This window comes from Perognathus longimembris, chromosome 2 (assembly GCF_023159225.1).
Source record: "Perognathus longimembris pacificus isolate PPM17 chromosome 2, ASM2315922v1, whole genome shotgun sequence".
Lineage (NCBI taxonomy): Eukaryota > Metazoa > Chordata > Mammalia > Rodentia > Heteromyidae > Perognathus > Perognathus longimembris.
In genome coordinates this window covers 56379344-56404529 of record NC_063162.1, presented here as the reverse complement: position 1 = coordinate 56404529, position 25186 = coordinate 56379344, and the positions used below count along the sequence as shown (strand labels likewise).

Below are 25186 nucleotides of genomic sequence, written 5' to 3'. Positions count from 1 at the left end.
GTTCAAATCCTAATACAGAAAGAACACTGAGAGGGAAGAGGAGAGGAGGGGAAGAAAGGGGAGAGGACGGGAGAAGAGTAAAACTTCCTAAACTAGAAGAAAACCTACAGCAGATTATAGCTATCCATATGCAACCACACAAAGACATTCAAACTGTTAAAAGTCAAAGACTTTCTGAAATCAGAAAGAGAGAAATGATGTCACATATAAGAGACCCACAGTAAGATGAACAATGACACTGTAATCAGAAAGCTTACAGTCCAATGCAGTGGAGTGGTATTTGTAAAGTATGGAAATTTTCTACTGTCAACCAATGGCAAAAGAATGAACCTAGATCATTATTTCACATCCTATACAAAAACCACAAAATACAACAATAGCCTAAATATAGAAAAAAAAACATAAAATTCTTAGAAGAAAACAAGACAAATCTTCATGACTTTGTACTTGGCAATGAATTTTCAAGACATGGCATGTGGATTATAAATAATGAAGGAAATAACTGGATTTCATAAAAAAAAACTTTTTGTGCACTTTCTTGAAATTAAAAAGAAAATCAAAACCGCTTACAGAATCACAGAAAAATCTGGAAATCATATATATGATAATATCTGTAATATCCACAAATATAAAGCACTCTTATAAGTCAATAATGAAAACAAGCCAATAATGAAAACTAGGCAGAGGAGCTAATATTTCTCTGAAGATATGCAAGTAACTAATAGGCACATGGAAAATGTTGTACATCATTTATGAAATGCAAACTAAAAACACAATTAAATACTATTTACCACCTAATAAGATGGCTATTTAAAAAGTAAGAGTGAAGAATGTGGGCAGGTATGTGCAAAAATATAAACTTCCATATACTATTAATAGAAAAGTAAAATGACTCAGCTGTTAGGAAAGTTTGGCTGTTCTTCAAAAAGTTAAACATAATAACTGCCATATGACTCAGCAATTTCACATTTACATATACACTTCCCCCAAATTTATAACAGGTGCTCAAAAGCAGAATGTATTACTCAGCTTTAAAGGAGTGATTAAAACCATTCTACTATTCTATCTTTACATAAATTATGCAGAAAATACACTAGTAGTCTCCAGAGGCTGAGGGGTCCCAGGGTGGGTCCCACTTTGGGATTGTGGAAATGTTTTAAAACTGCCAGATGCACAGCACAAGTGGTACACCTCCTACCTAGGCAAGCACAAAGTCTCCTTCCACATCCAAAAAAAAAGTCCTGGAACTAGATAGATTGTTGGTATGCAGTATTTCAACAAGCTAAATGCCACCAAAATGCTCACCAAAATGTTTTTATGTTTTGTAAAGTTCATCCAACTTAAAAAGGACATCTTTTGAAAATTAAGTTAGTGCTCAGATAACTTATAAAATTACTTAAAAATTTACCTGTGGTTAACATTCCAATTCTATATATATATTACCAAAATATAAAAATGGCATCGCCAATTACTGAATTATCTATAATAGCACAATGTAATATATCTCTAGAAGCTGGTCTTCTGTTTCTAAAAAGTTGCATAATTATTTTGATTTATATATATATGTGTATATATATATATATTTCATATCCCTCCTATTACTAAGTCCTTATAGTATGCTACTCTTAGGTAGTAATGACTATTATTCGATGTATGGGTTGTTTCCAGTCTTCTAGTTACCACTAAATGCTTTAAAAAAAAAAAAACCTAAAAATAAAAAATAAAACAATATACACAAACTTGACTACATCAAGATAATGACATAATCCTTCTGAAAAAAAGTAATCTAATATAGGGAAAAAAGAAAATAACCCCCATACTGTTTTCAATAATTGTATATATTGTTGATAGAGGTATTATTATTCTGAGGCTTCATACATAACAATTCCATCAACTTTTACACGTAGAGTAGTCTTATGGACCCCTTCAACAGGTTTTGGTTTTATACCAGGTGGAGAAAGTATTTCCTGGTTCAACATAGTAGCCATTTAGGAAAAAAAAAGCAGCAACCACTTTACATAAATAAAGCCTGTATAAACAAGTCAACTTTCATCCCCATCTTTCCTGTTAATCAAATCAATCTATACATTTCTATATTCCCAGTAGTAATCACTACCCTAATTTAGACTTCACCTAAAGTACATGGGGCTTTGGGTCCAGGAGTGGCAGATATGTCTCTTCTGTACCCCATGACCACATTAGCCACTAAAATACATTAAGTTCCAATAATGGCCTTTTTTTTTAAACTCTTCTTTGATTAATTTACTGGAACACTGTCCCAAGTGATATCCTATATCAACCAACCATCTTCTTCCATTGTGTAGCAATCAAAGTAAAAATAAAAATTAGTTTCAAAATCCATTTTAACAAGACTTTTCAGGATGTTGATGAGAATGGGCCATGAAATAAGGCAACTCCTTCACCCCATACCCAGATTTCAGTAATGTCTTGGTTTGTTTTCCCCTACTACCTTCCCTGAAATCAGAAGGCATGAATAGTACTCTCCAGTGCACTATAACAATCCACTATAACAAAGCCACCATGATTCTAGTCATCGTGGCACTGACTGATGGAAATAATCTAGTTTGGTTCAAGGTCAGGGGCCTCATCATGCTCTATGACTTTCACTTTTCGCTATTACAGGTAATAACTACTAATGAACTTCATATTTAATTGGTTTCTTATACTGAAATTCCTTTTATGTCTAGTTGAGGCATCTCCTCAAGAACTGGGCCTACTGCCCTTTCCAAATTCCATCTCTTAACTTTTTTTTTTTGGCCACTCCTGGGCCTTGGACTCAGGGCCTGAGCACTGTCCCTGGCTTCTTCCCACTCAAGGCTAGCACTCTGCCACTTGAGCCACAGCGCCACTTCTGGCCGTTTTCTGTATATGTGGTGCTGGGGAATCGAACCTAGGGCCTCGTGTATCCGAGGCAGGCACTCTTGCCACTAGGCTATATCCCCAGCCCTTAACATTTTTTTAAGAAAAAAAAAAAAACTCCAGTTTCCATCTCTTAACTTTTATCTTTAGTAACAGATCACAGTCAAAATTTCATGCCACAAGTAATTAGGAAGTAGCCCCAAATCAAAGGTTACTCAAGTCTACCTTTCATACTTTTTTTACACCAAACCACATTTCAATCCATAGGGGTTATCTAACTATCTAAAACTATCTAGAATTATAAGCAACACATCAGAAATGAATGAAATAGTCTCCCAAAAGAACATCTTTACTACAAATACCAACTGCAGGTTGAGAGGTTCCCAAGGTATCTGCACTTCTGAACAACTGAGTACAAATTCAGAGGTACTCACTTCTCTCTCGGGTATGATAATCTGCTAGAACAACTCATACAAGTCAAAAAAAGCAGTATATTTATGTTTATAGTTTTATTATAGCAAAAAAATGATATAACTCGTGGCAACCTGAAAAGAGTGACAACACAAGTTCTTAGATGAGGCCAAGCATAAAGCTTCTATGCCTACAGAAAATCAGCACATGTCACTCTCCTGTCACATGGACACATAATTGCACATACACAAGAGTACTGTTAACCAAGGAAAACATGTAGGACTCAGTATCCAAGGTTTTTATTTGTCAGTCTCCTACATACACTGAACTGAGTTATTGACCACATGACTGAATCAATCTCTAGCACCTTTTACTTCCCTCCCCAAAAGTCAGATTGTACTATATGGCTCAAAACCCAAGCCTCCACATATCTAGTCTTTCTGATATAGCTTGTTTTCTCCCATGTTGTCACTTGATTAGCATAAACTAGTAGGGCCTACCAAGAACAAAGATACCTCTGTTACTCTGAGAATTCCAAGGATCTATAGAAGCTCCCACACAGGAACTAGGGAGAACAAACAGCTGAATTCTTTATTACACAGCAAGAGACATACCACAAGTCAAAACAAGACAGGAATCAAGAGAGGAAAGGCAAAGATGCATAGATCAATGAACAGAACACATAGTTCAGAAATAAACCCACATATAACTGATTATGAGTTAACTGATTATGAGAAAAGAACACTAGTATTCACTGCAGAAAAGTCTTTTCAACAAGTAGTGCTAGGGCTGGGGATATAGCCTAGTGGCAAGAGTGCCTGCCTCGGTATACCCGAGGCCCTAGGTTCGATTCCCCAGTACCACATATACAGAAAAACGGCCAGAAGCGGCGCTGTGGCTCAAGTGGCAGAGTGCTAGCCTTGAGCGGGAAGAAGCCAGGGACAGTGCTTAGGCCCTGAGTCCAAGGCCCAGGACTGGCCAAAAAAAATAAATAAATAAAATTAAAAAAAAAACAAGTAGTGCTAAAACTCACAACAAAAATGCAAAAAAAAATTAACCCAAATTCAAGTATTATGCAAAAATTAACTCTAAAAATATAGGGCTGGGGATATGGCCTAGTGGCAAGAGTGCCTGCCTCATATACATGAGGCCCTGGGTTCGATTCCCCAGCACCACATATACAGAAAATGGCCAGAAGTGGCGCTGTGGCTCAAGTGGCAGAGTGCTAGCCTTGAGCAAAAAGAAGCCAGGGACAGTGCTCAGGCCCTGAGTCCAAGCCCCAGGACTGGCCAAAAAAAAAAAGAAAAAAATATATGCCCACTATAAATTAAATTTTTAAAAATCAGATAGGCTTGGCACTAGTGGCTAGCACTTGTAATCTCAGAAGGCTGAGATTTGGGGATTATGGTTCCAAGCCAATCTGGGCAGACAAATCTGTGAGAATACTATCTCCAGTTATCCACCAAAAAAGCAGAAGTGGAGCTGTAACTCAAATAGTAGAGAACCAGTCCTGAACAAAAAACCAGGCAAGAGCACAAGGCCTTGAGTAAAAGCCCCAGTATAGGCATTAAAAAGGCATGATACTAAATTTAATTTCCTGGTTTTGATCATTGCATCATGGCCAACATTAGGAGATAATATACAAAATAACACTCCAACTCTGCTTTTCAATTTTTCTCTGTAAGTCTAAATAGCTAAAACTAAAAAGCTACAAGAATGGAACAAAATTTCAAGTAATTTTTTACATAGCACATCTGAGTAGTAAAACAGTTCCTATTTATCACTTCAGATTAACCAGAGTTAATCAACTACTAATAAGAAAGGGAATCTCAAAAACAAATAGGTATAACTTAGGAAATTAAAGCTTTTCAAAGAAAGACAATCAATATATTTTCACAACAAATGGCTCTGTTTTGCAAGTACTAAAGGCAAGGGGGAAAACATTACAAGTAATAGAAAAATATTAGAGCCTCAGGGCTAGTAAATATCTCTAGTCACTTAATGAAATTCATGAGGGAAGAACAGTATAACACTAATTGTAAAATTAAGGTCCAAATTTGGGGTTCCTTGTAGTCAGTCTATTGTTCTCATGCTATTTTCTACTTCATTAAAACCAGTAAAAATCAACTTTCTATTTGCCTCCATGCAACCAACTACAAATACAGATTACCTAGTTCCTAAAACTAGGAAAGAGATGAAAGGAAAATACGACCTAAACGACACTAGAAATGGAAGAGCCTAAGGGCAATATGTTCTGACTTTTGCTTTGTTACAGGACAAATTATGAGAAGCAGGAGGAAGAGGAGGAGGAGGAGAAAAAGGAGGAGGAGAATACTAATAGCAGCCTGAGTTTAAAATGTGTAATTACAATTAAGTCATAATAGCAACCTCAAATCTTAAAATTTTTCCAGTTTATAAAACTAATTTCTCAGCTTCAGTGTACCTGTTAACTATACAAGTTATACTATCTGCTTCAAGTCACAGAATTCAAAATTTTTTCCATAAATATCATATATCTACTCTATGCCAGGTACTATATGCTACATAAAGGGGATATGGAAAGAAGTAAAATTACTTTTAAGCTCACTAATTTTTGCTCTGAAACAGTCTCTGACTGGGAAGTTTAAATAGTCCAACAACTACTTATTTATTAAAGTACTAAGAAAAATACTTTGCTTGCCACCTCACACATAGGAAGTGTATATGAAGATTTGAAATAGAAACACTAATATTTAATGTATTAGTCATATAATATTTCTATGTGATTTGTACATATTATCTGTCCTTCTAAGACACCTGATTTTCCTTCCTTCCCATCTTATTTTCCTGTTTTCCCCCCTAGTTTTGTTTCTTTTCTTTACCTCATACTTTATATTCTTAACAATACCTATACTCCTCCCACACATCATGTTTTTGAGGTACTCTCAGACTACATGCTGTTGTCTATAGCTAAAATGCCACTGGCATTTTAAGTCCTTGGTCAAGAGGTTAACTTTGTACTCATTATTCAAAACTCAATGCAAACTTTACTTCTTCTTTGAAACCTGAATGTGTTAATTTTTCTTTCCCTCCCTCCTCTTTCTCTGCCTCCTCCACTCTATTACACATATATATGAAGACATAATTTCTTTCCTTGTTATTTCAATACCTTATGTATGCTAATTACACCTTATCAGTTATAAATCCATCTTATGATCATGTTTACTTCTGTCATACTAGGATTTAAACTCATTAAAATAAAAGCTTTATCCATATCAGTGTCCTCAAAATTTAAGTGTACCTGCAATATCACAGAAGCTCAAAAATGTACTAAATTAAACTTTATATTGCACTTAATTATAAAGCACAGTAAGTGAAAAAAATTGTGTTTAAAGGATCACACTATATTGGGCAAATTTAAATTCTTACCAAACATAAAAGTTATAATAACAGGACAAAATGAACCTATGCTGATAAGTATACATGGAAGGCTTTACTACTCTTGGGAAACAATCTTTTGAGAAAAAAGTTTCTTCATCTTACTGTATCCCTTTATTTCTGTGTGGAGTAGATCCCTTCTAATTCTCTGTGATTTGGTGGTCAAGTATAAGTGGAAGGAACAATAGGAGTCTGAGATTTTGATTTACCTATATTAAGCCCGTCTCAACTTTCTGTAAGCCGTCCCTCCACTATCCCATCTGTGCAAACATCACATTTTCAGCAAGTTGCAGCTTGCTATTATGACACGCGATACCTTAGAAACTTACTCTGAAAAGAGGCTATGTCACAAAGTATGTAAAAAAGTAGTTCTAAGCAGCAATAAACAGTATCTTTAAGTGTTTCTATTTATTTTGAACAAAATAGTTATGCTTATCAGGTCTTCAGGTATCCATTTAAACAAGTGTTTACAGAAACCTTACTTAAGTATCAGAACCCTAAAGCAGAAATGAGTTAATAAAGTGCACATTACCCAGTCACTGATGATTCATGCTTATAATCCTAGCTAATCAGGAGGCTGAAATCTGAGGATCATGGTTCAAAGCCAGCCCTGCCAGGAAAATCTATGAGACTCTTATCTCCAATTAACCCCAATTAACCACCAGAAAACTGGAAATGGAGCTGAGGCTCAAAGAGCACTGGCCGTGATCACAAAAGCTCAGGGACGGCACCCAGGCCCTGAGTTCAAGCCCCATGTCCAAACAAAAATAAATAAATGAAATCGAAAAACAAAATGCACACTATATTCAAGATGTATAGTAGAAACTGGAGAGCAAAAGTGTCTAGACTGAAGTACAGCATGAACTGATCTTGGAGAAAAGAAATCACATATAAAGAATAAAAAAAAAAAAGGAAAGTAACAAGTCAAACTGCCAATTTCAGATGTGGCAGAATAAATAGAAGCAGTAATGTTATTCAACAATTTCTAAAAGTGAAGAGATAAGCCCCCCCCCTCAGCCAATCAGTTATAAAATTTTGTCAATTCCAATTATTTTAAGACATAGAAAATATTATAGAAGAACATTCACTACCAGACACTTTCTATGAAGCCAGTATAACCCTCATCCCAAAACCAGGCAGGGACTCATCACGGAAAGAGGACTATAGACCGATTTCCCTGATGAATATAGACTCAAAAATTCTCAACAAAATTCTGGCCAACAGACTTCAACAGGTCATCAAAAAAATCAAACACCACAACCAAACTGGATACATTCCAGGGATGCAAAGTTGGTTCAATATATGCAAGTCAATTAATGCAATTCACCACATCAACCGGAAGCAAGGTAAAGAACCACATGGTTACATCACTCGATGCGGAGAAAGCATTTGATAAAATCCAGCACCCGCTTATGTTAAAAGCCCTGGAAAAATTGGGATTCCAGGGAACATTCCTGAATATAATCAAAGCAGTTTATGACAAACCAACAGCAAGCATAACTCTAAATGGTGAAAAACTAAAGCCATTCCCTTTAAAATCAGGAACAAGACAGGGATGTCCACTCTCTCCCCTTCTCTTCAACATAGTACTAGAATTCCTAGCCAGAGCAATTAGGCAAGAAGAAAATATAAAGGGGATCCAAATAGGAAAAGATGTGGTTAAACTTTATCTCTTTGCAGATGACATGATCCTATACCTAAAGAACCCCATAGACTCTACTCCCAAGCTACTAGAGCTGATCCAAAACTTTGGCAAACCCTCAAAAATCAATGGCCTTTCTCTATACTAACGACCCAAAGACCGAGGCTGAAATCAGGAAAACAACTCCTTTTGCAATAGCCTCAAAAAACATAAAGTACCTAGGAATAACCTTAACCAAAGAAGTGAAAGACCTCTACAATGAGAACTTTAAAAACATGAAAAATGAAATTAAGGCAGAACTAAGGAAATGGAAAAACCTCCCATGCTCCTGGATTGGGAGGATTAATATAATCAAAATGGCAATATTGCCAAAGGCTATCTACAAATTCAATGCAATACCCATTAATATCCCAACACCATTTTTTAATGAAATAGAAGAAGCAATCCAGAAATTCATATGGAACAATAAAAGACCTAGAATAGCAAAAACAATCCTAAGCAGAAAGAATAGTGCTGGAGGAATTACAATACCCAACTTCAAGCTGTATTATAAAGCTATAGTAATAAAAACAGCTTGATATTGGCACCGGAACAGGACTGAAGACCAATGGAACAGAATTGAAGACCCAGAAATGAACCCACAGAACTATGCCTACTTAATCTTTGATAAAGGAGCTAAAACAATAGTTTGGAAGAAAGATAGCCTCTTTAACAAATGGTGCTGGCAAAACTGGTTCAACACATGCAAAAAACTAAAACTAGATCCTTATATATCACCCTGCACCAAAATCAATTCCAAATGGATCAAAGACCTCGAAATTAAAACAGATACCCTGAAAACACTAAAGGAAGGAGTAGGAGAAACACTTGGGCTCCTTGGCACAGGATGGAACTTCCTTAACAAAGACCCAGAAAGGCTACAAATCAAAGGTTGGACGAATGGGACTGCTTCAAACTGCAGAGCTTCTGCAGGGCAAAGGACATAGCTCGCAAGATAAACAGAAAGCCCACAGATTGGGAGAAGATCTTTACTGGCCATTCAACGGACAAAGGCCTCATATCTAAAATATATGCAGAACTAAAAAAATTACCTTCCTCCAAAACAAAACCGCAAAGAACCAATAGCCCCCTCATCAATTGGGCTAGAGACTTAAAGAGACTTCTCTGGAGGAAATGAGAATGGCCAAGAGAAATATGAAAAAAAAAGTGCTCTACATCACTGGCCATAAAAGGAATGCAAATCAAAACAACATTGAGATTCCATCTCACCCCAGTAAGAATGTCCTATATCAAGAAAACTAACAATAACAACTGTTGGAGGGGATGTGGCCAAAAGGGAACCATAGGGCTGGGGATATGGCCTAGTGGCAAGAGAGCTTGCCTTGTATACATGAGGCCCTGGGTTCGATTCCCCAGCACCACATATACAGAAAACGTCCAGAAGTGGCGCTGTGGCTCAAGTGGCAGAGTGCTAGCCTTGAGCAAAAAAGGAAGCCAGGGACAGTGCTCAGGCCCTGAGTCCAAGGCCCAGGACTGGCCAAAAAAAAAAAGGGGGGAACCATACTTCACTGTTGGTGGGAATGTAAACTGGTTCAGCCACTCTGGCAAGCGGTATGTAGATTCCTCAGAAGGCTAAACATAGAGCTCCCCTACGACCCAGCAGCCCCACTTTTGGGTATCTATCCAAAAGACCACAAACATAATCACACTAAAGCCACCAGCTCAACAATGTTCATCGCAGCACAATTTGTCATAGCTAGAATCTGGAACCAACCCAGATGCCCCTCAGTAGAAGAATGGATCAGGAAAATGTGGTACATATACACAATGGAATTTTATGCCTCTATCAGAAAGAATGACATTGCCCCATTTGTAAGGAAATGGAAGGCCTTGGAAAAAGTTATACTAAGTGAAGTGAGCCAGACCCAAAGTAACATGGACTCTATGGTCTCCCTTATAGAGAATAATTAGTACAGGTTTAGGCAAGTCACAGCAGAGGATCACAGGAGCCCAATAGCTATACCCTTACAAACACATAAGATAATGCTAAGTGAAATGAACTCCATGTTATGGAAACGATTGTTATGTCACAGTTGTAACTACTTTCAACGTGCCATACGTAACTGTAGCCTCTATTATTGATCATCTTCTTGTATCACCTTCCTGTGGTTGTACCTACACTTTCTCTGTATCTTATCTGAGTATATTGGAAACTGGGTATAGTGGTATTAGAACTAGGAAATTGGAAGCAAATACCAAAATTGAGAGACACAGGGTAAAAAAGACAAACAACTACAAAAGCAATACTTGCAAAACTGTTTGGTGTAAATGAACTGAACAACTCACGGGCGGGGGGGGGGGGAGGAGGGAAAGGGGGAGGGGGGAGGGGGGAATGAGGGACAAGGTAACAAACAGTACAAGAAATGTATCCAATGCCTAATGTATGAAACTGTAACCTCTCTGTAATTCAGTTTGATAATAAATATATATACATAAAAAAACAAAATATTATAGAACATTAAGGGGCTGGGGATATGGCCTAATGGTAGAGTGCTTGCCTCGCATACATGAAGCCCTGGGTTCGATTCCTCAGCACTATATATATAGAAAAAGCCAGAAGTGAAGCTGTGGCTCAAGAAGTAGAGTGCTGGCCTTGAGCAAAAAAAAAGCAAGGGACAGTGTTCAGGCCCTAAATCCAAGACCTAAGACTGGCAAAAATAAAACACTAAGAGCAAAGTAGTTTAATATCTCAATCAGGTATTGTGGCACATGTCTATAATCCCAGCACTCAGAAGGCTGAAATAGGAGAACGTGTAACTATATATAGTAGAATATAAACAATAGGCATTCTTGAACTCTAGGAAAGCCATGATGATTCAAGAAAGGGGAAAGGGTCCGAAAAATGATGCAAAAGTAGCTGTCAAAGATTATTTGTGAGGCTGGGGATATGGCCTAGTGGCAAGAGCGCTTGCCTCGTATACATGAAGCCCTCGGTTCGATTCCCCAGCACCACATATACAGAAAATGGCCAGAAGTGGCGCTGTGCCTCAAGTGGCAGAGTGCTAGCCTTGAGCAAAAAGAAGCCAGGGACAGTGCTCAGGCCCTGAGTCCAAGGCCCAGAACTGGCAAAAAAAAAAAAAAAAAGATTGTTTGAGGCTTATAAAAGTGGAACATATTATAATTTCATGTATTCTTTTTGTTTTGGGGGCTTGTTTGGAGGAGGTCCCCCCTTGGCTTTTTGAGATAGTCTCACTATGTAGCTCAGCTTAATCTAGAACTTGCTATGTAGCTCAGGCTTGCCTTGAAGCCAGTCTTCTTGCCTCAGTCATCCAAGTACTAGAATTATAGACACGTGCCATTACAAAAGGGCCATGATGTCACTTTTTTTCTTTTTTTGCTCAAGGCTAGCACTCTGCCACTTGAGCCACAGAGCCACTTCTGGCCATTTTTTGTATATGTGGTACTGGTGAATTGAACCCAGGGCCTCGTGTATACAAGGCAAGCAAGCACTCTTGCCACTAGGCCATATCCCCAGCCCCCTGTCACTTTTTTTCTTTCCAGTCCTGGGGCTTGAATTCAGGGCCTGGGCACTGTTTCTTTTGCTCAAAGGCTAGCACTCTACCACTTGAGCCACGGTGCCACTTCTGGCTTTTTCTGTTGATGTGGTACTGAGGAATTGAACCCAGGGCTTCATGCCCACTAGGCAAGCCCTCTACCACTAAGCCACATTCCTAGCCCTGTCACTTTTTAATAAATACAAAACTATGTTAGTAGCTGCATCATTTTTTGTGTGTATGCTGGTACTGGGGCTTAAACTCATGGTCTCGTGTTCTCATTCAGTCACAGCTGATGTTCTACCACTTGAGCTACACCTCGAAGTCCATCATTTTGGCTTGTTAACTGGAGATGAGAGTCTCATGGATTTTTCTGCCCAGGATGGCTTTGAACTTCAATCCTCAGATGTCAGCCTTCTTTCTGAGTAGCTAGGATTACTAGTGCCCAGATTTTACATCATTTTATAAACAACCAATACCATTTACTCTATACTTGTTACTTCACATCATGAATCTGAATTAATAGGGAGAAAAATGCTATCTCTATAGAGGACTCAAATAGAAAAGGGAGGGGGGACTATTAATTCACAACTAAACAAGAGACAAACATGAATAAAACCAAAAGTTCAGACTTGAAAATGGCCCAATGGACCACAAATCAAAACTTGAGTTTTCACTGTAAACCACAGGGACAGAATTTAAACATCAATAACCATTATGAAACTCAGCACTAATGTAGGCTTTATGGTAAAAATCCAGGCTGAAGGAGCACATATATTTATGAAATGATAATTTTCCAAAAGAAAATTAAAAATTTAAGTATAAATCATCACTAGTACTAACTTCTCTAGGTTACTAATTCCATTCCAATGAATCAATAAATCCTACTTGTACTTGTCCAGAAATAAATATAAAATACAATTTGGTCCTTACCTTCAGAAGGTGAGGGGTTTAAAGTGACCCCAAAGGGGAAAGTACTGATACGTGGAGAAAGAATTGCAGTTAGAAGTAGAGAGAAAAGAGTGATTAATTCTAATGGAAAAGAGGGATTTACTGAGTATGATTACTAAGTACACTAAGTCAGTTGGGCACAGGGAAGCAAGTATCACTTCATATATAGTACACACACACACACACACACACACACATACACGGCAAAAAACCAGAGTGTGATTTTTTTTTTAATGTTAGAGGTGGGCTGGAGATATGATTCAAGTGGTAGAGAGCCATCTGAGAGAACAAATAAATCACCAAGCAAATGTGAAGCCCTTAGCTGAAACTCTAGTTCCAGCAATAAAAAGGATGAATGAATACACATACATATATATATACATATATATGCATATGGACATATATGCATATGCACACACACACACACACTCACACACACATAAAGTGCTACCAGGTGTCATCATTAAACAGTAACGCTTAGGGAGCAAGGAGGGAAAAAAATAGAGAACAAATGTACTTCCTAGGCTTAAGAATAGCATTGGCAAAGGTAAGAATTGCAACATATAGAAAAATACAAGTAATCTCAGTCTTTGCACAAGGATATAAGCAAAGAATAGGGGGGGTCAGAGTCCTAGAACAAAGAAGCCACATAAATTAATCAGTTAAATGAAAACTATTTGACAGCTGTAGAATGCCTGTTAAGTGGGGTGAAAAAACAGCAGAATAAACAAAAATTGCGAATAAATAATATATTGTAAAAACTCTTTAGAAAGTTTTTGTAAGCATGTCTATTCTCTTCCTTAAGGTAAAATAACTCAAGATAAGTTAAAGGACAGAAAGATCACTCATGCCAAAAAATAGAAAACTGTAAAAATTCTCTAGGTCTCTAGAACTCAAAATAAAATTAAATATGTTGATATTCTTCTCTAATTTTATACTAGAGATATTACAAACTTCAGTACAAGTAACTAGGAAATTTTTTAAAAAACACACAAACTACTAATTACACTCAGAACACATTTAGGTCTCAATAAAGTCTATCTATGGCAATCACCAATAAAGAAACTCAAAAATAGAAGCAGATGTCAGTGGCGCATATCTATAATTCTAGCTACTCAAAAACTGAAATCAGTGGAATTATGGTTCATGGCCAGCCTAGGCACAACTGTAAGACCTAATCTCAATTGCCAACCAGACACAGTTATACTAGGGTCCTAGCTACATAGGAAGTATAAATAGATGGCTAGAGGTCCAGCCAGTCCCAGGCACAAATACAAGACTGTAAGACCCCCTCCAAAAAATAACAAGGGCACAAAGGGCTGTAGATATGAGTCAAGAGATAGAGCACCTGCCTAGCAAGCATAATGCCCTAACTTCAACCCTCAGTAACACCAAAAATAAAAATAAATGTAGACTGTTGTTTTTTAGTAAACCACAAATGTTCAATAAAATATATCAGTATATTTAAAATGGGAAGGAATGAATAATCACATGTTGGCATATCAGGCTTAACTTCACCTTTAATATTCAAGACTATTCAAATAATAAGGAATTAAACTAGACTACTACAAGAAAATGAGGCAAAGTTGATAAGACACAGAAAAACAAAGCTAGACATTTTTAGGGATTATCAGATTCAAATACTTCTTTGGCATCCTATAAAAATCATTCCAGCTGTGTGCGGTGATTGATGACGTTAATATTGAGAAATTGAGGTAGGAAGATCATGAGTTTGAGGCTAGCCTGGGCAATAAATAGCAAGTTCCAAACCATCCTAACCTACATGGCAAGAGCCTTTTTAAAACAACAGAAGAAAAAGTAATTCCATAAAGAAAAGCATCCCATTTGATAGTTTAAAATATCCACTTCCTAAATATTTTAGAGTTAGGAAATCAGTCATTGTGACCTTGTAGTTCATCTCTCCTCCATAAAAGCACTCTTACTGGTCACAGCATGACAGAAGAGGATTCTGAGTATGATTTGCTGTGCTTAGAAAAGAAAAAAATGCCTTAGCCTAATATTGTATACATAAATATGACTGTAATAAAACATAGCAGAAAAAAATACTGTATTTCATCTCCGAAACAGTTAGGTTTCAATTAAAGGTTTACTGAGTACAAAAATGCTTAATACCCTGAGTAGATACAAGGCTGAAATGACTAATTTTTAATTATTTACAATGTATCAAAACATTTATTATTTTGTAAAAGAAAATATACAAATGACTATTTTGAGAAAAAGAGATTGTAAGATAAAATGCACAAACAGGAATAGAAGATATATGAAAACTAAATAAGGGGTGAAAGAACTGATCATAAAACCATTCTAAACAAGTACATGCCATATAAATAAGCTTAAAATACTCAAAGCAAACATCCAGCTGAAATTCCAAGCAAAAATGCTGAGTCCAACTATCACAAAAGGGAATCTCAACACTTTTCTCAATTTTTCCATCACTTCTTCATCCTTTCTTAGCCTGTTCTCTTTAGATTAGAAGAGGAAAACTGGAGTCACTATCTCATTCCAAAGGATAGAAAGCACATTTTTGTTCCTTCCCATCTCAAGTCAACAAAAGAATACTGATCAAGGAGGAAAATCATGGATATTAGGAACTAATATTCAATGGAGATATATTGAAAACTCAGAGAAGGCCTTTTTTCTATTATAGGAATCGTGAGCTGAAAATGGTAAACCTCTTAAGACATCAGATACTAAATGTCATAATGCTGCCATCTGCTGGACATCACGACCATGTGCACATCAATTACATTCGCTTTTATAAAGCCTCAAAATGAACCATAAACTTAACTTTTACCTCCTTTATCTAACAAAATGAAAATGTGTTCTCTAAATTAAATGACTCCTCTATAGGTCTGCATAACTTAAAAAAATTTCTGTTACATCTGAGTATAGTAGTTTTTAACTATAATCCCAGTTACTTAGAAGGCAGAGATTGAGAGAATGGCAAGTTAAGGCCAGCCTTGGCAAAAAGCCAGAGTTCATCCCAACAAATAACCCAGATATGGTGGCAACCACCTGTGATACCAGCTAAGAGGTTATGGGTAGGAGGAATGTGATTAGAGCCAGCCGCAGACAAAAACATGAGACCCTATCAAACAGATAAATACAAAGGACTAGGGTGTGGCTCAAGCGGTAAAGCACCTACCCAGAGAAACCTGGAGATCATACTAGAACCACTCCCCCTTCACCTGTACCCTCTACCCCTAAAACACCTGGTAACAATGTTGGGCTATTCTCCCTGTCATTAATTTATAAGAGTAGAAGAAATTATATTGCCTGAAATCTACTTTGAATGTAATATAGTCACAAAACCACAATTTGATTTTATGGGAAAATCTCATTTTACATGCTAAATAATAAATGATGAGTCTTTTTTTTTTAATAGTCAGTGGCTCCAGGAGCTTGCTGGGCTCAATTTGCTTACTCAGCCAGCATTCTACCACTTACGCCGTTTTTCTTAGTCATTTTGGATATGTAGCTTGCCTAAGCTTTCTTTGAATGGCAATTCTAAGAATCTCAGCTTCCTAAGTTCAGGAAGACAGGCACAAAAGCCACTGATGCTCTGCTAACAATGAGTCATTTTAAACACACCTATTACACTTTATTCAAACAGTGTATTAACCACAGTACTTACAATGGTTTCTTAAAATACCTGTGTATGATAAATGCATAGTAGGTTTTCTAGCACTCACCTATACCTGGTTCCTTTGCTTTCCAGGCTCATAAGAAACTTGTACTTGCTGTTCCCTTAATACTTCTGTGGAACCATAAGTTTAGTCTGGCCAGTAGGTGGTAAGTGAAAGTGGCAAGGGGCACCTTCAGGCCAAAATAAGTAATTACATAAGTGAGACAATACAATTTTCCTCTCCAACAAGGGGCTTCCAAAAGTCAAACTCCTAGATCAAACTTGCAGAAGTCACTATAGACAGCTACCTCAGAGAGCTGTCCAGACCTTCAACAAACTTATAAGAGTAAAAATTAAAACTTACTTTGTGGAAGTGGTGCTGTGGCTCAACTTGGCAAAGTGATAGCCTGGAGCAAATCTCCAGGATAGCACCCAGGCCCTGCCCCACAACCAACAACAACAACAAAAAAAAAAACCTTCCTGTGTGAAGAAATTTAGAGATGGTCTGTGAATGGTACCTATATGTTTCTCAATAACAGAATAATTGCTAGGTAAGGCTTTAATATGGGCACTAAAGCAGAACTGCTAGCTTCTATTCACCAAGTAACACTGGAATATAACAACTGAAAATGTTTCCAGAAAAGTCTGGGATGTAGCTCAGTGGCACAGTACTTGCCTAGTAAGTGCAACGTTGTAGGTTCAATCCCCAGTAGAAAAAAGAAAAGACTCAAAAATGTTTCCAGAAAGTGGCCTCCTCTACCTCCTTGAGAATTTCTGGCCTAGCTTAACCTGACCACTATGCTATATCCATAGATATGTATGTATGAATATATGTATTATAATGAATACGTGTATATGTGTACATATTTCAACTAAACGTTATACATTCTGTGTTCACTATGGGCCCTTAAAAGACAGATACAAACCGGGAAAGTTATTTCATAAATGAAAAATAACTCAATTAGTGTCTGTCAAGTTTCACTACAGTAAGGTAAACAAAGTATTTTGAAAGGGCACATAAATCTATACATACTATGCTGTTCATTTCAGAAGACTCATAGCTGCCAACTGGATGCACATTCCCAATGGGTTCCAAGCCCTCTTCATCCCACATGTATGTTCCATCAGAACTATCCGATGGGGAGAGTTCAAACGAAGAACCAGCTCTGTAGTCCGCATCCGGTGAAATCAAGTTATTTCCAGAAGAATGTTTTGTATATTCACTCTTATCTTCAGTTGGTTTAAAAGAGAGAGAAATATTATTAATTCACAAAATGTAATTATTTGTCATTTCTAAAACAGAAGTTCTAACAATTCAATATATTATGGCCATACAGATGGCCCAAAACTCATAACTACAACATCTTCTAAGTCTTAATCAATTTTATAAAAAATAAAGATGTAGGGCTGGGGATATAGCCTAGTGGCAAGAGTGCCTGCCTCGGATACACGAGGCCCTAGGCTCGATTCCCCAGCACCACATATACAGAAAACGGCCAGAAGCGCGCTGTGCCTCAAGTGGCAGAGTGCTAGCCTTGAGCTGGAAGAAGCCAGGGACAGTGCTCAGGCCCTGAGTCCAAGGCCCAGGACTGGCCAAAAAACAAAAACAAAAAATAAATAAATAAAAATAAAGATGTAAACTCTAAAATAACTGATTTCTAGTAAACAAAAAGAAAACTCACTCAGCCATCCTTCACTTCTGCAACACTTCTGATATCCTTATATTCCTTTAATACTTTCCAAGATACTTTTTTAACCACTGTTCAGGAAACTCCTTTCCTCTGTGTATGTTATTTAACTTCATAGTTGCCTCCGGAAATAAACTTGCTTTCACAGTCCTTTTTATAAGACCTGAAGACAATCAAGGGTTTGTGTGTATTTCTAGGCATGACCTAGTCCCTTGATTAGATCACATGCCTTTATCCAATCCTTTCAGTTCTTCTTTTAGGGCATATGAAAGTACAAATATACTTTCACTAGTATTCAATGCCAATATAGCTATCAATCAGAGGAAATGATTAATAGAGTATTACTTCACTTTCTTCAATTAAAGAAATGATGTTCCTCAGGAAGCATCACTATTAACATTACTAAACAAGGAAATTCAGACTGGGCATGATCTTCCTTATCTCATTTTTTTTCTTTGACATAGCTTTATTCTTAACAAATACCAATGATCTACTACTCTAGGTAGAAAGATCATTTGGAAAACCTTGTATTAAATATGAAGAGCCCTGGATAAGACAGCCAAAAAAGAGCAAAGATAAAAGACCTTTTACTGACTTTGCTTAAGATAGTATAAAAATAAGACAAGGACCGAAAGTCACAAGGAAGATAAATGTTGCCCCACTCCAGATTCATTAGATCCAGCCTCCCTCAGTAAAACTGATAATATCTTAGAAGTTAAACCTAAATATAAGTTCAGTTATAATATCTAGGAGGAAGCAAGTAAATATAAGGATGTTAATATTTACCAGAAATACTTAAATCTATCCATTCATCAGTTTTACAAAAGGTTTTTTCATTTTCCTTGGGGGAATCAAATGCATCTTTCGAAGGTCCATTTTCATGTTTTTCTTCTTTGAGAGATATTTCCTCTGGAGTTATTCTAGTTCTGTTGGAGTCTTCTATATCAATAAAATCATCACTGAAGTCTTCACTTAAATCATTCTTATCAGAAGATGACAAAGAAGACAAGGAAATATCATCCACATCATCATTCAGGTATCTAATTTTAGCATCATGTTTCATGGCCTGGTCATTTTCTGTTCTATAACTTTCATTTTCAACTACTTCTTGGTCCTTATTGGTGGTGTTGTCCTTAACTGAAACTGTAGCCTCTTCCTCTACACACGTGTTAGCAGATGAATTTTTATTACCATCGATTGTGATAGTCCCAGAAAATGGAGGTCGGCTGGATTTCAGTAGAGAGGGGTGAACCATCCTATAACCCAAAGTTGATGTTATACCTGGACCATTTGTTAAAGCCAATTTCTTTCCATGAGCAGCATAAGGCCTATTAAATCCATACCCCAAATGTTCATTCCCATTGAGTACTTCCAAATGCCGAGAACTTCTTGTTAGCATACTTGACCGAAGAGGCACTCTTATGGGTAGCTGCTGGTTCTGATAAGGCTTTGTAAGATCAACAGCTCTATTGAAGGAATGTGATCTGGTTATAGATGAAGGGGGAAGGAATGAATTCTGAATGGAATGTGAGAAACTCTGTGACCTTACCATTCTTTCACAAGCCATAGACTTAATATTGTCTGGGGATTGTGCTAAGCTTTCTCCAGAACTGCTTCGAGTGGCACAGGAGTTTGCTCTGGGCCTCTGCATGCTACCAGCTGATCGATTTCCATACAATCCATTCAACTGAGATTTTGGAGCACTTACTGAAGAATATGAAGTCCTTCCTAGTAATGTGCCTTTGGTGAATTTACCCAAATTAGATGGTCCAGAAAAAGACTTTTGGTTTACCTCCTCTGTAGATGACACAAACATCGTGGATGGCTTTGTTAACTTTGATGTAAATAAAGGAATGCTTTTTAACTCTCCCTGTACCCCATTTTTATCTGGCATTCCTTGAGTAGGAGCATGTTTTTCAGGATCAATTAGTTTATCATGTGAGTTTTGTGTATTGTTAGGTTCTTCAGTAATTTGTGTACTAAGTTGATATTTATTTGCTTTTCTCCAATTAAAGGAATGAGACAATGAACAATCAGAGCCATTATTTTTTATATAACTTTTGATGTTACTATCCTTGGACGTTCCAAATAGAGTAACAGCTGTTCCACTGGGCATCGGCTTCAGTGTACTTCTTACAGATTTTGCACCATATTTTGGCAACCTGGAACCCAAAAATGTCTTGATTTGTGTCTTCTCTTCCATGAGCTATTAGGTACATTTGTTCTTAAAGTGTGACAGAATCTAAAGACAAAAAAAAACAAACAGGTAAAACATCCATAAGTAAGAATAACTCATGCCTTGACTTATTTACAAAATGAGGAGATAGTGACTCTATGTACATAGTCACATCAGAATTTAATGACAGTTTTTGAAAAGGGAGTCCTGAATACTGGAAAAACTGAACTGTGCTGATTAATGAGCTTACAGCTGGAGAAGGAAGTGAAGATAATGAAATAAACTGTGCTACTGGTAATGATTTTTTTCTTACTATAGTATACATTGTACTCTATACTCTTGTACTCTTACTATAGTACTCTTACTATAGTTGTACTCTCTTGCTGAGGATCTAATTATTTTTGTCTTGTGATATCAATCCAAATAAGCGTTGTGAACACCTGCATAAAGCCATTCTTGAAACAAGTGATCTACAGGCCTGTTACTTACATTTGTTTTGTTAGAGTTATTTTTAAATACATGTAGCCAAATCTTTTATAAACTTATTTTTTAAGGGAAAATAGGTAAGAAGGTGATAGTTCTGTCTTTATCTCAGCACATTAGGCTTCATTTTGCAGCCACTTTTGTCATTTAATGTTTCTTACTGTAGAGTGATGCTTTGAACATTAATGCTCCTTGATAGCATTATAGATTCTCTCCAACTTCTCCATCCTGCTTGGGAATTGTCTATAAATCTGAATGAACTAGAGCCCGGGGGATATTTTCATTTGTAAATCATGTGGAACTTAAGTGGGTTTTCTACTTTTAATGGAGTCAGTGAAATTGAGCGCTTCAGTTTTAGTAACTGTTTACTATTTAGTAACCCAAGGAATGGGCAGTGAAATCCATGCCCCTTGGTAGATAATGAAGAGCAGCACTTTGCATTAGAACTGAGTCTGATGGTTCAGCTGCCTTCAGTCCACCTTGGATTGCTCTTTTAGCCCAGCTATTCCAAGGCTCTTTGCTGTGGCAACTTTAAACACACACCTGATAGGCCATCTGCAAGTTTTGGTCTTGTTTGTGAGAAATTTTATTGTACTAATAGTTGATTCAGGATTGGTAATTCTGAGGACTGAGGTATGATAGCATTGAAGTAAAATATGATTTAGGGCATTAGCTCTAAATGTCAGCACTGCATTTGACAAGTGTTTCTGAAATTTCAAACTTTAAAGGAGTGTCACCCTGTTAATGGTTTCCATCAAAGTAGAAACACTTGCTCTCTCAATGAGAGGCCACTTTGCCTGTTTGTGGAATAGGGTGGCCTGGGGAGTGAGTTGTCGAACTTTGCACTATATTTGCTGGTTTAGAGGTAGCCAGTGCTTGAACTAGTGAGTAGGTGGAGGAAAGTACAATGACTTTGTTTCTATAATATTCTGTAAAAATCAGAAATGTTTCATTCAGCTAGCTAGATGTATCTATGCACAGAAATGTATTTTCCTTCTTTCACTGGCTATACTGTAGTATTAAAAGGGGCACAAGGAAATAAAACTCTGCCCTTTGGTTTATGAAATGTTGTGGTTCAGAAGTTTTTAAGCTATGTTCCTGCCTACTCTCCAAACCCAGTTTTGTAGTGAAACACCTCTTCAAAGGGGAAAGCTGCTGCTTATGTCATATCACATTATAGGCCTATATGGCAGACCTGCGCAAACCTTCAGACCAAATGGGCTGTACAGTACTCCTCTCCCCCAAATACAGGATCTAAAATAAACACTATACCATTAATGACGGCCTAGTTTTAAAACTGTAAATGTGGTCCTAGATTTGTGATGTATACTTTTGTGTGTTGATGTGTAAGGAAGGGTCAGTGACTTGATGGTCTTGGGAGTCTATATTGATGTTTGTGGAGGGGTGAATATTGCTAAGTCATTAACAGCTTTTTGTTTAGGGTGAATCATGTGGGAGCTGCCCAGTGAGAACAGTGAAAGAGCCAAAATGCAAGCTTTCCTATTCATGGAGCAAACAGGTTTTATATCTATTTTTTATCAGATGTAAAATTTGTGCATGGCTTTTTTTGTTGTTGCTTAGTAATTGTCAGAGAAAAACACATGAGGAAAAGACTCTGCTTTCTCGAGCAGTCTTCATAGCTGGAGAGTGAAAGCTGACTGGCCTAACCTAATGAGAAACTCCTGTCCTTTATAATCTTTACCCCATCCTGCAGTCCTCCCTGTTGTATTCTAGTAATTCACTGTGATTTATAATAAACCAGTGGTGTCATTCTATTATGTACTTTGTCAAACCTTCTACATGAATTTAATAAACTTAGTAAATTTAGTGGACCAGAGGTCCACTAGCAATTTATATATTTCATGATATATTCCATTTCAGTTTGACATGTAGAATCATTTTCAATTTCATGGCAATTGACAGTCCTAATAGTTCAGCTAATTTGAAACTAACAATCTTGCTATGTAAAAGGAAAAAACGGTGTTTGTGTTCAGTAAATGTTTAAAAAACTAAAAAAAAGAATTCATGCCTTTGTAAATGTGCATATATAATAACACAAAGAACGACTCAAAAGTTATTAATGGTTCTTATAGACATCTTAACAAATACTGAGTATGCTAATTAAAGCAACAACTTCATGCTGCAAGAAAATAACATTCTTATACCTTATTAACAACTTGGGCTATGGATAACAGAAATGTCCATAGATAATAATAGTAGACTATAAATTATGACTAGATTAAAAAAATTCTGCAGTGTATCTTCCAATTTACTATCAAAATAGTTTCACTTTAGGTTATAAACTCTTCTTTAAAAAATAAGAACATGTAATTTTATTTGTAAAAACTATATAAGGTTTTACAAAAACTGGAATGCATTTCAAAATAATTACTAAAGTCATAATAAGGATGAGAAGAATGCAACAGCAATGGCACTAAGGGTTGAGATTTCAGCTTTCTTTTTAAGCAGTTTACAAAAGAATTTCTATCTAGTAATACAAGCCAACACTAAACAGTGCTAGGGTGAGAAGAAAAAAATTAATAAGGTTGATTGACTCATCAATCATTAATCTCAATCCATGAAATTAATTTTAAACGTAACACAAAACTACCCATACAAAAAAGTTCAATGTACATAACAAGAACACAAAACTTGAAACTAGTATCCCCTCTTTGAGTAATCATTCAACAAATTACAACATCCTGTGATAAGATTATTTTAAAACTTATAAAAAAAATTAAAACATTTGTCTAAACTTTTAGAAAAACATAATATGGTCACTGCTTCCAGTAACTATGTAATTCTGAAAAAACATATACAAGAGCAAAATACAAATAAAAGAAAATGTGAGCCTTTGGATCACTGATATTTTTATGTATATTATGACATCTTTTAATCTGTCAAAAAAGTGTGTTGTGTGTGCGTGTGTGTGTATGCACATGCACGTACAAGTCCCGGGGCTTGAACTCAGGTCCTGGAGCCTAAACTCAAAGCCTAGATGCTACCACTCTTCCACTTGAGCCATAGCTCCACTTCCGGCTTTTCTTTTGGTAGTTATTCAGACATAAAATTGTTGGACTTTCCCACCAAAGGCCAACTTTGAACTGTGATCCTCAGATCTCAGTTTCCTAAGTAGCTAGGATTGCAAAAGCCAGCCACCAGCACCCAGCTTAATTTGTCAAACTTTTTAATTAAAAAAAAAAAAAACACCGGATTCCACCAGATGTGATGACTAGCATCTGTGGTAGCTTTGGAAGGATCATGGTTCCAATAGTAGCCTAAGCAAAAAGTTCAAAAGATCCATCCCAACCCAAAAAAAGTCCGGGAAGGGGGGAGCACATGCCTGTCATTCCAGCTATGCAGAAAAGATAATAGGACTGCAGACTCTACTCAAGATGTATCTAAAGCAAAAGGGTACTGAAAAATCATGGTTCAAGTAGTTGAATACCTGCCTATCAAGTGCAAGGAGCTGAATTCAAATGCTAGTACTACCAAAATATAATAACTGACTCCAAGTCAACTATAGCTTAAGACTTAAGAGTTTCTAGAAGATATGAACAGCCTTTAAAAAACAATGAACTATGTCAGTGGCTTTGTTCGTGTGAGCTTTAAAAATAAAGTCTGAAATATGAACATAAGAGTTTTGAAAAACCGGTCAATGCCAGTGGCTCACACCTGTAATCCTAACTACTCAAGAGACTCAAATGTAAAGACTGAGGTTCAAAGCCAGCCCAAGTAAGGCTGGAGTCCCATCCAGATAGAGACTGGAGTCCATGAGACTCTGATCTACTTTAAGTCAGAATTATGTATAGACTTATGGAGTGCAGTTTTGACCAAGAGCACTCAAAGAAATGATGGGTCAATCAAAAGAAATTTCAAAAACAAAAATTTTAATTTCCTATCATGCAATGCACAGCGCAGTCTCCAAAAGTTTAAATCACTATGTGATCTGAGTATCTCCCTACTCTTAATTTTGTGATAATAAGCCTCCCAAAAGTCTAACTAAGTCCAAAAGCAAGTGCAAGTTAATAGGTCTAACCATAGAAGTGAAAATCTGACATTTGTTGAAAGGCATCTCTTGTCTGTAATGGAAGTTGAGCAGCAGTGTTATAGGAAAAAAATGCATCAAGTATCTGCAGTACAGCATTGAGCTCTATTACATTCTGAGCACTGGTAGGTTTTTCTCAAAGGTGATCTTTTTGGAATTCATAGACCCATGCATACCAAAAGTCTACTGTTGGCTGAGTTGAGGAAGAACTTTAAGTTCCTTAAAATGTATGACACCCTCAAAAAGAGGCTAGCAGGAGACACTTAAGACAACCTAAAAGGAGACCAGGA

The 25186-nt window shown here is 36.8% G+C and overlaps 1 protein-coding gene across 7 annotated transcripts in view; it reads right to left on the bottom strand.

Moving 5' to 3' along the window:
- Positions 1 to 25186, bottom strand: part of Ccser2 (coiled-coil serine rich protein 2) — a 117654-nt gene that overhangs the window by 65745 nt on the left and 26723 nt on the right. For 6 of the 7 annotated variants that reach the window (XM_048339175.1, XM_048339181.1, XM_048339182.1 and 3 more), the window contains exons 2-3: positions 18976 to 20431; positions 17535 to 17731 (exon numbers count right to left, since the gene is read on the bottom strand). In XM_048339175.1, the coding sequence (XP_048195132.1) occupies positions 17535 to 17731; positions 18976 to 20392 (1614 nt within the window). In that variant the 5' untranslated portion in view covers positions 20393 to 20431. Of the gene's footprint in view, positions 1 to 17534; positions 17732 to 18975; positions 20436 to 25186 lie in introns of all 7 variants that reach the window. The other variant, XM_048339176.1, reaches the window with a different exon arrangement.